The sequence below is a fragment of the Pelecanus crispus genome, chromosome 6 (assembly GCF_030463565.1).
Source record: "Pelecanus crispus isolate bPelCri1 chromosome 6, bPelCri1.pri, whole genome shotgun sequence".
NCBI lineage: Eukaryota > Metazoa > Chordata > Aves > Pelecaniformes > Pelecanidae > Pelecanus > Pelecanus crispus.
This window is the reverse complement of record NC_134648.1, coordinates 1,245,717-1,257,880: the sequence shown is the minus strand read 5'-3', so window position 1 is coordinate 1,257,880 and position 12,164 is coordinate 1,245,717. Positions and strand designations below refer to the sequence as shown.

Sequence of the window (12,164 nt, the reverse complement as noted above, 5' to 3'; positions counted from 1 at the left end):
TCCGCTATTTTCTTTTCTGGTGCTGCTAATTGACATAGTAAAGAAGTGTCATTTGCTCCTTTGCAATTACGGTCCCCTACTCCCCCCAAAATCCTGGTTCAGCCGTGATCTTAGCGCTGAGGGGGGCTGCCACAGCTGCTCCTGCACGGACCACTTGGACCTTCTATCACAGAAACCTGCAAGGTTCAGAGGAGGAGAAGCTACAGAAAAAGCTACTAAAAGGCCACAAGCAATGGTAGAAAAGGGAGAGGTGTGGAGGGAAAGATCTATGTATTATGTAAAACTAAAACCTGGGCACATGCTGCGTTAACAGGTTATAATTTCCTTGAGGTATGGTCACATGCTTTAGCAGAGCTCTGCAATTACAGCAGCTGCAGCTGTCATTATTTCGCCTATCTGTAGTGAACTGCTGTGCAAAAGGCAGTGGTACTACAGGATCTGGGAAATTACCGACACGGAATATGACGATACTTCTGATCTTAAGGATTGGGTTCCCCCCCCGATCCCTCCATAAATATTTCAGTAATACTGAAGTGTGGGAACTGGGGGGAAGATACGGAATAAGAATAAATAGCTTTAAAAAGAATCTAAAGTGCCTCTGCCTGTTGGCAGCAGGTGCGTAAAGGAGCGCAGAAAAAATAAGTGGGAGGCATTGATTTTTAACCTGCAAGCTCTTTGTAACTTCTGTGGTTAAACGCCCTGTATTTCCAAGGGAGAAGCAGGCTTTGCGCTGTGCTGCTGAAGCCTGGGAGCTGAATCCTCAGGGAAGCCATCTGCCCAGCCTGCTGGAGGGCAGTTGCTCCACTGAACACACTCCACGCGCTCGCCTAATTAGGAAGTAATTGAAACCTATTCCCCCAAAGTGCCACCACGTGAGGCTACAAGCCACAGAAACCTGCTGTAGGCCACTTAGAAGATAAACTCATTTTAACCGTTTGCTTACTAAAAGCCATCTTGTTTGCTTCTCTGACGTGCATCTATCCATAAATCCACCATCCTCATGCAACTTTCTGTCCATGCATCCATCTTGCTGCACAGCCCTGTGTATGCTGGCACATCTACTCAACCATCTCTCCATCGCTTCTACCTGACTGCCCGCGTTTCCCTCATTCATTCATTCATCTTCATCCAGCTAACAACCTCTCTTCTGGTCCTCCCACTCCAAAAATGTACACAAACTCCAACCTACTGCACATTTGTTCATCTTTCATTCTATCTACGCATTCATGCACTTGTCATCTTGCCATCAATCTTTTCCTCTCAAACATCTTTGCTCTCAGCCCATCCATTTGACAGTTCCCTCAGCCAGCCTCCTCAAACAGAGATCAGTCGAAAACCAAGCAGGGGAAAGCATGTATGGAGAAAACTCTCTCCATACCTTGAAGAGGATCTCAGTTGTCATGGTGAACCCGTGAGTGATGATCGGCTCCTCATCCGGGGGACGGCCCTTCCAGCAATCCAGCTCCACGCAGCGGCAGCCAGCCAGCAGCGTCTGGCGATACATTTCGGGAGACGAGATGCCAGAAAACTGGCCGGCTGGAGGAGAGCAGAGGGAGGGAGGTTCGACATTAGCTATTCACGTGGGGACATTAGCTATTCACGTGGGACAGTTTCTGCATAAACTGGAGCACCAGAACCCTCTGCCATCCTTGAACAGGTGTACGTGGCAGACTGACAAGATGTTTTCAGTTACAGGGTGGTATTTCTCCTTACATGGCATTTAAGTGCCAAGCCCCTCAGAGTGCGTTACAGCCCTCAGGCCTCCAAACTTCAGGGCAGACACATCTGCCTGACTGATAGCCAGCATCATTCACCCGTCCCCGGTGGTGGCACGTACGCGTTGGAGCTGAGGCAGACTCTGGAACCGCCCATACCTGTTAAATAGGTGTTGTGCGATGAATTGATGAAGTAGTGTGAGAGCGGCTGGGTCATGTCTTGGTACAGCACCAATTTGTCCAGTGCTATCACATTGTTCTCAGGGCCACAGAGAAACCAGACCATCCCCTCTGGAGACAACTGCCCTGCATGGAAAAGAAAGCTGTTAACAGTACCGAAACAAAATGGTTCTGGCACTTCCTTGCCAGTGCATTGCAACGCAGGGGCTTCTGAGAATCAGGCTGGTTGCTCCCCTGGGCAAGTCAGGGGTAGCAGAAGGTGTGAGATCATCTGCTATTTTCATACTACCTCTATAGCAAGACTTCTGGGCTGAACAAGACTCACCTCTCTGGATGTTAATCCCACTGGGCTCATACTTCTCTATCAAGCTCTGCACTTGCTCAGGTTTGGCTGGTGGGAAAAGGATGTCATTGAGGCGAGAGTCTCGCTGCTTCTTGTTGATAAACTTTGCCAAGTGCTCTTTGGTCATGTAAGGCTTTGCTTTTAAGTGGCTAAGGTGAGAGAATTACAGAGGAGCAGAGGTAAGGCCTGTGAATTACCCAGAAAACCTTTTCACAAAAGACAGACTGGTCCTTCCTCAGGTTAGCAATGGGTGTCTGCCTCCCTGGGCCCAAAAATTTCTGTTTTGTCTACATTTCTTCCTGTAAATGATGCTTCCCGCTGTGGCCTTTCTTCTTTCTCACTCATTCAATACTGTGAAGAGGTTGTGCTGAGGGCAGCACGAAGCATATTTTGAGCCTCTGACTCGAACTCTAAAGGAAGCCGAATTTCAGAGCACACTGAATTGCTTGCCCTATGAAGTCAAGCCCATTTAAGTCAGATATTTCGCTACCTGAGAAAAAGGTCACTGGCTGCTTGTGAGGTTCTATGGTTCTCACGCTGTATATGGCCTTGTCTGGGGCTAACCGCAAGCAGGATCGCATTAGCATGGTCTAGCGCTGACCTGGAATCCCCTCCTGATGGTGACAGTTAAGAGTCCCTGCAGCACAGCGAGGTCTCATCCTTTTTATTCAGGCTGTGAGTAAAAGCGTTAAGTGCGCTGGCACTGTTTTGTGACCTGGGTTCCTGCCCTTCTAAGGCTGGAGACCAGACAAACCACATAGCATAAAGTCCCCTCGCCCCTGCTTTTTGCCAATCTTTTGCCACAAGAGATCAAGTTCTCTGCTGTGGCTTGAGGGAGACTTACTGTGAGGTAAATATCTCATCAATCTCAGGCCGTGGACACAGATTCATGAGAAAAGTTTTGTACACAGTCTCAGGGAAGTCCTCTGGGTTGATGGCATCATTCTGAGAATGCAATAAAGACACATCAGTATCACAAACCCATGATGGCTTTCACCTCTCCATTAACACCCATAGTCCAGCACTTGCTTGTGACAATGCAAGTAAGCGACTGGAGCATCTGGCAAGGTGTTCAGGAAAGAACAGACAGAGTGGAGAAGCACCATAATGCCCTATTTGAGAACAGACAGTTATTTGAGCTGTCCCTCGGTGCCTCCTGTGTGATGGTATAAAGCTAAAGCTTGATGCAGTGGTAGGAGCTGGCAGAGGCCTGCACTGTACTCCGCGGGCTGGTAGGAGCGCCAAGATTAACCGCCAGATCCATGGCTTCAAAGAGCAGACAGTGAAACAGGCGGAAGGGAACGCGCTGCTTCTTGTGCCACATCGTGCAAGTGATGGAATCGCAAGCGCTACTGCAATACAAACAGTAAGAATTGATCCTAGCAGGCTTGCAGTCAAGGCATGGCAGCTAGTGGTAAGGAAAAGCTTTCACAGCAAATAAGAGCATCCGGGCTCATGATTTTTTTTCATAGCCAAGAGCATCACAGTCAGGGTAGGCAAAAAGATTATCCTCAAACTAGCGAGACCTTTGGTTACCTAGTGAAACCCTTACCTTGCCCTTTGGAAGATGACAAGCGCTTAATGCTGCTTCCACCCTCTTCCTGTCTGCAGGAAACATCTGAAAAATACTGACCAGACCGGGAAAAAAGAAATCACCACAATGTAACAGGGGTAAAGTCAAAGAGCCCGGGTTTGGGTGGCTGGGAGCTGCAGCCAGAGTGCAAGACACTCAAAATGCACAATCGAGGAGACTGACAAGACGACTGTAAACGTGAACTGGAGAAGACAGACAGTGTTTAAACACTGCAAGGGAGTAACTGATGTACCAAGTCTTATAAACCTACAGTGGATTTTTTGACTGCTGCCTTAACACAGAAGTTCTGTATTTCTGCTAAGGACTCTGTAAGAGTCCTGTCACCAAACTGCATCAGCTTACCCTCAAAATCCCTCTTCGCTGCCCTTCCCCTGCCCCTCTTGGAGGCGGCCCCTGTGGCAGCGGGCCTCGCGCCACAAACTCCCCAGGACGCTTCCCCCAAGACACTATCCCATGCAGTCGCTGGCATTAGCAAGGAATAACTTTGTAGTCAAGACAACATTCAAAAAGAGCAAACAAATACTGTGCATGTTTGCTGCTTTGAAAGATGGCAAAATTTTCTGGAACCAAAGGCTTTCCATGAACTCAAGGAACAAACTCATTACACAGCCAAAGCAGCTGGTGTACTGCGTGATGGAAGCACAAAAGTCTGCTGCTGCAGAAACCAAAGCCCACCGCCAATTTAAAAAGCCCGGTACTGGTCTGCAGGGCAGGAGTCACTTGGTCACGCCTTCAGCTTCAAGCAGCCTCTTTGCTGCACTATGGAACAGTAACAATACCGGAACGCTCCCTACTTTCAGAATACCCCGGTCAGCAGCAATGAGGTCTCCTCCGTGGATAAATTTAGATGTCAGCTCTATTAAGCTCCTGGCATCACAGGTGCTCACAGCCAAAAAGGGGAACAAAAAGTGCCAGAAGCGTTGACAGGTGGAAAAGCGTTCAGTGGGAGCTGCAGCAGGCTTATGCAAACTCAGTGCATATTGGTTCCCAAGCTGCCCTTTGCAAGGCAAAAATTGCAGCATCCTTGTTATGATTCAAAGGGGATTTAAATGTCTATAGAGAAAGGCAGATGCTCAGTGGCATTTTCAGAAGAACTCAGACATGGAGTTTTGAAAGCCTTACACATACCTGCACCTGGAGATATTTTTATAAATTTGGCTCTTAATCGGGACTATTTAATGGTCTAATGCGTTACACAGTAAAGCATTTTTACCGCTCTGCAAGACAGACAGACCAGGGCATTGAAGAGAGGTACAGCCTGTACCAGATATTTTTTCTAGCTTATTTCAGAAGAATAAGCCATTTAAAATGCTACCTTGCTTGCATTTTAAAGATCAAATCAAAGTACTCTTCCCTAGTGTGAGTTATTCATTGAAGACCTATACATTTTTAAAAGCCCTTTGATGAATACACTGGTTTCTGACAGAATGAAATTCTGCTGGTTGGTGGTTTAGAAAACAAACAACAAAAAAATGCTTATTGTGGAATAATGATCAACCATCCAGGAGCCCATTTAGCCAGCACAGACTTAATCTAGAATCATTATGCAATATAACACGCAGTAGGTAGCATATTTATTACAGGTGATCAGCACTTGCCTCTTGTGATGCTATAACGCAGCATAAACCTAGAAGCAGAGCGGTTCAAAACTTCCCAGTGAATACCCACAAATGCAACTACCTGCAGGTCCTTATTCTTAAAACAAAAGATAATTTATGCACCTAAAAGGGAATTCAACATGGCAGTGCAGCCTTTCGTCACTCATTTATGAGTTGAATCGACGTGGAGGAGCCATGGAGTAATTTTCCTAGGGAAAACACTGAGTGGCACAACATCGATTCTAGATTTATGCCATGCAGTGCAGGGGAGAAGTAATAGGCTGGTCTCTGCTTCAGCAAAGCAGCCTGGGCTTATTCTACTGGCAGTCCTATCCCGATGCACAAAGCCAGCCCTGGGGACAGCGAAGTGCAAATCTCCACTGTTCTGTACTTGAACCAGCATTGCCATTGGTCCCGAGGTCTGCCCTCAAAAGCTGTTTCCCTCTCATGCACATCCAGAGCAACGACTGAGGGCAGCGGAATTACACCAGCGGAGAACGGCCGCAGTGGTCACATGTGAAGAAAGGAGACAAGCGAAAGCAATGGACCCCTACTTCAGGCTAGCAAAGTCAAGCAAGAAGTTCTCCAAATACAGGACTCCTTATATGAAAGGTACAATGAGGCCTACGCCTCATCCACCTTTCAACTCAGGTGTGCAAAACGGTCTGCGATCAGAATTTTACCAAAGTTGCTTGGTTTTGTTGATTATTTCTTGGCAACAGCCAGGAAGTGAAATCCATGGCTGTTCAAGGCAATTTCTTGCTGTAGATGAAGGCCACAAGTCTCCTTTCCAGACCCAAATTACATCCCAGGCCCTTCTTGGGAGGAACCTGGGTGCAGCAGGAGTCCCTTCATGGCCTGAATCCAGAGGGAATGATCTCTACCTCTGAGGTGCAGAAAGAGCAGGCAGCTGAAGCCGTTAGGCAACCATCCTCTTACCAGCTGCTCTGCCTTCAGTCTGACTGAACACACAAACAACAAGTATCCATACTCACTTCCTGACAGGAATCTTCCCCTCTGCGTTAAGCTGCATCTTCAGCTTCACCAGGCTGTGAAAAAAAAAATGAGATTATGAAAATGCACTTGTACAATCTTAGAGGTCCTATTAAGTAAGAAGAAGGTCAGGTTGGACGGGGCTCTGAGCAACCTGATCTGGTTAAAGCTGTCCCTGCTCGCTGCAGGGGGTTGCGCTGGGTGACCTCTAAAGGTCCATTCCAACCCAAAGCATTCTATGATTCTATGAAAGAAAAATATGCAATTGGGAAAACAGTCTAAGTTAACTGAAGATCAGGGTCCTGCAGACAGTCAGCTTAAGCTCAGACAGAACCTGTTCCTGTTTCTTGGGAAGGAGAAACAGGCAAATTGTAAGAGCTTAGGTATCAGAAAGATTCCTCCGAAACGTAAGGTAGAGATATGAGATAATGACATCTCCTGTTATTTAGCATTCCTCAGCTATCCCCCCAAGGCTGCCAACCAAACAGTATTTTACAGAGCAAAGAAGAAGATGAGACACATTTGAGGCTCAGCATTTCAGTTTGTGCCTGTCAGCTGTCGTGCAACATATGGCCCAGCTGCCAACCCCTAGTGTGCCCTGGGGCTCCTGAGCTGACACAGGACTGGTTTTGGAGGCTGCTAAAGGACCTGGATGCCAAGAAGCCTGTTCTTTCTAGTAGACAGGAAGGGCAGCACAGGAATGTTTCAGAGAACAACGTTTGTCAGAAATCACTTACATTTTCTCTAGGAAGGTGTACCGAGAAGCGTTGTATGTGAGGGGATTCCGAACAATGGCCATAATATCCTCAGCCCAGCTCTGGGAACAAACACATACGCAAGACAGAGGCCGTTGGGCATTATGGAACTGCACCAAGTACACAGCAACAAATGTTGAAAGGGCACAGACCTGTCCCGATACTGCTGGACTCCAAATCCCAACAAGCGCGCCCTGGGCTTGGCTATATCCCCTTCCTACTGCCCGTACATACTAGCAGCTGAAACTTTTCCACTGACTCTTCTCAGCTGTCTGTTTATCCATACAAAGCATGCGAAGGAGAAAAACGACATACTAAATTCCTTTCACTCGTCCTTCTCCATGCAGGGCAGAAATTTCTAGAACTATGGAGGTACCACACCTTACTGGAACATAAACCTGCTTGTTTATACCTTTGCCAGTAACACTGGCAGGGTTCAGTTCCCTGCCTTCCCCTCTCCTTTCCTGCTCCCTGCTTAATGCCCCAATCCTTAGCGTTTACCTGTGCTCCCTTGCCCTCAGGACCCGATACCTTGCCAACGTTCTCCTTGTAGGACACAAAGTTATGGAAGGTGAGGTCCACCATGTCAGGGCCAGATACAATAGTCAGAGTCTTAAGCAGGAAGGTGCTGTGAGGGTAATCCAAGTTAAAAACCTCTCGGAGCTTCTGGCACTGCAAAAGAAACAACAGATGGGGATGAAGGGAGAATGAGGCAAACCACACCTGAAAAAACAGGACCCAATCCAAACATTGACCCAAATTCACAGCAAGCTTTTTCAAGGCTTGCAAAATTGTTTAATGTGATCTTCCCTTCCTCAGCTTTCCTTATTTTTCATCTTTCTTCTGGAGCCAGCATTACCTGGATCCTCCATGGAACAAAACATTGTGACTAACACCACTGCGCAAACATGCTGGTTTGGTCTGAAAAAGTAAAAGTTGCAGAGACTGCCCTTAATGAAATTCCTTCTGAAACTTCAGCCTGAACTTGCAGACAAGCAGAGGAGTATTTGGCCTGCTCATGCCAGAGGTGCGGAACCAGGTTATTGCAGCCGTTTGTCAAAACACACGCTAAGAAAGCCTTTTAGATTAGCGCGATACCTTTTGCTGTAACCTCCCTCCACCACAAGAAACAGGCTGTTTGGGACCCAAAAGGCCTACCAGCTTTAGACCTGGTCACTGGAGAGATGGGCTCTCTCCCTCCAAGTCACATTTTCTGCTAGCTGTCAGTTGCTAGGAGTGTTTTTTTCCACAGCAATTGCAGTATCCTATAGCAATGGCTCACCAGAGATTTGTTTTGTTAAGTATAAAGCTCATCCGATTAGTCATACTTGGATTTCATCACCATATCAAAGTATTTATAGAATCCCTTTACATTATTTAGCATTTTCTGCATTCCTGCATCAGGCATCACTAAGCCAAGGTATCCTGAGTTGTACTGACAGTTGCTATTTATAATGAAAGGATAAAATTCCCACGTCCTGGAATAAAGCACAGCAATTCATTATCTAAAGTGCAGGATAAATCCATATCAAAGCAAACAGGGAAGCTGTCAGAGCACCTGCTCCTTCAGAAACTAAGGGCAAAATTCATGATCTGGGATTGTTAGCAGCGCAGGTCAGACTCAGAAGCTCAAGTGGAGCTGGAATCTGAGCTCTCGCTGTATGCACAAACCTACAGCGAGACACATGGCTGAGTTACTGCATTGCAACAAGTTAAAACATCAGTAACGCCTTGACACATTAGATAATCACCTTCACTTCAGCAAAACAGGTTTTAGCTAAATGACTTTACAGTTGTGTTTGCTGTAAACTTAGAGCACATCGCAAAGTCAGCCGCTGCAGCTCAGCTCGCGTTTAGTGACCTGTTAAGCTGCTACTAACTGGACAGTGTCTGAATCTTTGCAAGTTGAAAAGCAAATTCCCCCATCTTAGACTTCCATGGACCTCAATTTAGCCCAAACCAACTATAAACACCTATATGCAACCACCTCTTTGCATCCCACTGCGATTCAAATGGAAGCAGCTCCATTTCTGCCACAGAATTTTCCCTTTACGTTTGGACTGTGTCCTGGTTTCCGCTGGAACAGAGTTAATTTTCTTCCTAGTAGCTGGTGTAGTGCTGTGTTTCGGATTTAGTATGAGAATAATGCTGATAACACACTGATGGTTTAGTTGTTGCTAAGTAGTGCTTATTTCAATGATTAAACTGTTCTTATCTCGACCCAGGAGCGTTTCTCACTCTCACTCCTCCGATTCTCTCCCCCATCCCACCGGGGCCGGGGAGCGAGCGGCTGCGCGGTGCTGAGCTGGGGCTGGGGCTGAACCACAACAGACTGCGACAGCAGAAACTCCGAAACAGCTCAGCATCAGGCATTCTTACGTATCTGCACCACGTCACGCACAGAGCTGCACATATATTTTATAAGGAACTCTGCAGGTTTTTTTTTCCACTGCATTTTTCCAAATTTCTGGAGCCTTTGCAATGTTGACACATCTGCAGCAAACGGGCATCTTTAGGAAGAACAGGATGGCCTGCATTACAGCTCAAGATCATCTGACGGCTGTCTCACTTCATGAAAGCATCTCTCTGCAGGGGTAACTCCAAAACCAGTATAACCCCAGAGCATTTGGAGGGAAAGAAGGGGGAAAGCATCAGCCACCCAGAAGATTTGCCTGTTTTCTCATTGTTAGGGAATTTCTCCAATGCTTCATTTTTGCTTTGTGAGCAATTTTCCTTCGCACAAATGAGCAGCACCCACATACCCACACCTCCTTCCCGTGCTCACAGCACCTTGATGGAGCTTAACTTTTCATTACGAGCAGCGAAGTGGAAGGATTTTAACTTCAAATCTAACTTCATCTTGTAAACCCACTGGCGTTTGTTCAGCTTCCTTACCTCTAGTGTCGTAAATTAGATGAAGCTAAGACAATAGAGAACTTGTGGTTTATGCTGAACTCATTTCCTGTATTTGTTACAAATCGGCGCCTCCCAGCCCTTCCTTCTGTGCAAGCTGGTGTCGCTTGGCTTTTCTGTTCACACCACGGCCCCGGCAAGCTGAACGCTGCATCGGAGCGTCTGCCTGTATCTAGCTGTGGTCCGCCAGACAGACCCGGCACGTGTTTGGTAACGGCCCGGTATCCGATCACCTTCTCGGAGCAAGAAGTTCACACTTAGCCTGTGCAGCTTTTTATACGCTGTGCCCTGTGTCAGCACTAGCTTACAACACCTCCTCGCAACTCAGTGAAGTTGATCGCTTCATTTGATGAGAAGCAGACTGCAGCGGGGAGAGGAAAGGACAATCTTGTTAGGCATCTAAATTGGGTCATATTTTCCCAGCGACGGACTTCCTGCCTGGCCTTAAGCGAGGCACTTGCTCACTCTGTGCTGCCTGCTTTACATGGGGATGATCTCCCTCACGGATAAATGCAGCGATGGTGGCGTAACGCTGAACAGAGACGGTGAGAGAGGACCAGAGACCGTGCCCAAGAGCACCGAGCCCGATGCCGCACCTCGGCTCTTCCATAACCTGTACTCCTTTAGCACCTTGTGCTGCAGCTTCACTACGTAATTACTTAATACCTTGTTGCAGGCGGCCATAAAGGAAAAATAGGAATTGCTACATGAAAAGCAGGACAACCGTATTAGCCACGCAAATCAGAGGAAGGGAAACGGGCTTAGCAAATCCACTTTAAAAAACCCCAAGCAAACAGAAAACAACCCACCGGCAGAGCGGTTGAAATACAGATTCAGCTTGCATTTCACTTCCCACCCTCCTGATTTCCCTAAAATCCTCATCTGTACAAACCAGATTCATAGTCCGGAGAAAAGCAAATTCTCATGCAAATACAAACAGCGAGCCAGGCCTAATGCAAGAGACAGAGACAGACAGTCCTTTCTCTGCTTGAAACGGGATACAGCTGAACGATAGCCTGGATTCGCCGCAGCTGCCCACGCTCACTGCTCTGACAATGTTATATCTTTACACTACATGATGCAGCGCTCGCGGTATTAGAACACAGGACATAACAGCAAATCTCTCTTGGAGAAGAAAGGTCCTGTTTGGTTGCCAGAAGGGAAAGGGAGCAGCAAGATTATTCAAATGCCTTTGGCTCTGCAGGTAATGCTCATGTCCTCGTTAGCAGCACTCCTCCGTCATGGGATTCAGCAACGAGACCGATTGCTGCGAAGCGGGGAGGGCTGTCCTGTCACCGTCTGCGCCAAGCATCCCAGCGAGACCAGGCAGGAAAGAAAAAAAAGAAAAAAAAAAAAAAAGCAGATGAAGCACTCTCAGCTCTCATTGCTGTCTTATCTAAAGGAACCGGAAAATGCAGCAGCACACAGATTCACATGGCACAAAACAACCCGCGGCATTCTGGAATCGAGCTGGAAGAGACTGCGAGAGAGAGATGCAGACTGTGCATCCTCGGTAACTTCTGTCCCTGCGGTCTAAGAGCTCACACTGCAGACAGATGGAAGATGCAGAAAGAGGGCCCAGCGTGGCAAAAGGCCATCATGCAGATGTGACTGTTTCCTTGCTCGGCCCCTGCTCCACTATTTATAAATCCTTCGCAAGCCACGGGCTTCTACCCGCTTTTCTCTTGCATGCACACATACCCGTTTGCCTCTACCCAGTTTCTTGTGATCACTCTTTTATTTGGAGGCCTGAACGTCAGACTTTGTTTAGTCCCATCCTGCGCTCACGCACATTGCCGAGTCCGCAGCGCAGCGCTGAGATGATGCTCGATCCCCCGTGATGCAGCGGAACGACTGGCCACCCACAAGGTGTTTATAGCCCGCAGGCCTCTGCTCAGCTCCGAGTGCAACGGGAGCGCTCCCTGCATCGGTGGTTCCCCAACAATACTCACTCCTACTTTATCATCTCAAAATACGACGTGCGAAATACCTCGGTATAATTTTCTCCCTTGTACATGCTCAGTTCAGAGGCTGCATCTCTGGGTTCAATAACCACAAAAATACGCATGGAGG

At 47.4% G+C, this 12,164-nt stretch overlaps 1 protein-coding gene across 1 annotated transcript in view; it reads right to left on the bottom strand.

The window, feature by feature from the left end:
- Positions 1-12,164, bottom strand: part of PLCB2 (phospholipase C beta 2) — a 46,856-nt gene that overhangs the window by 22,847 nt on the left and 11,845 nt on the right. Inside the window, exons 4-11 of the mRNA XM_009490708.2 lie at positions 7,710-7,850; positions 7,161-7,240; positions 6,426-6,479; positions 3,791-3,866; positions 3,083-3,183; positions 2,221-2,387; positions 1,875-2,021; positions 1,379-1,536 (exon numbers count right to left, since the gene is read on the bottom strand). Coding sequence (XP_009488983.1) covers positions 1,379-1,536; positions 1,875-2,021; positions 2,221-2,387; positions 3,083-3,183; positions 3,791-3,866; positions 6,426-6,479; positions 7,161-7,240; positions 7,710-7,850 — 924 coding nt within the window. The remainder of the gene's footprint in view (positions 1-1,378; positions 1,537-1,874; positions 2,022-2,220; positions 2,388-3,082; positions 3,184-3,790; positions 3,867-6,425; positions 6,480-7,160; positions 7,241-7,709; positions 7,851-12,164) is intronic.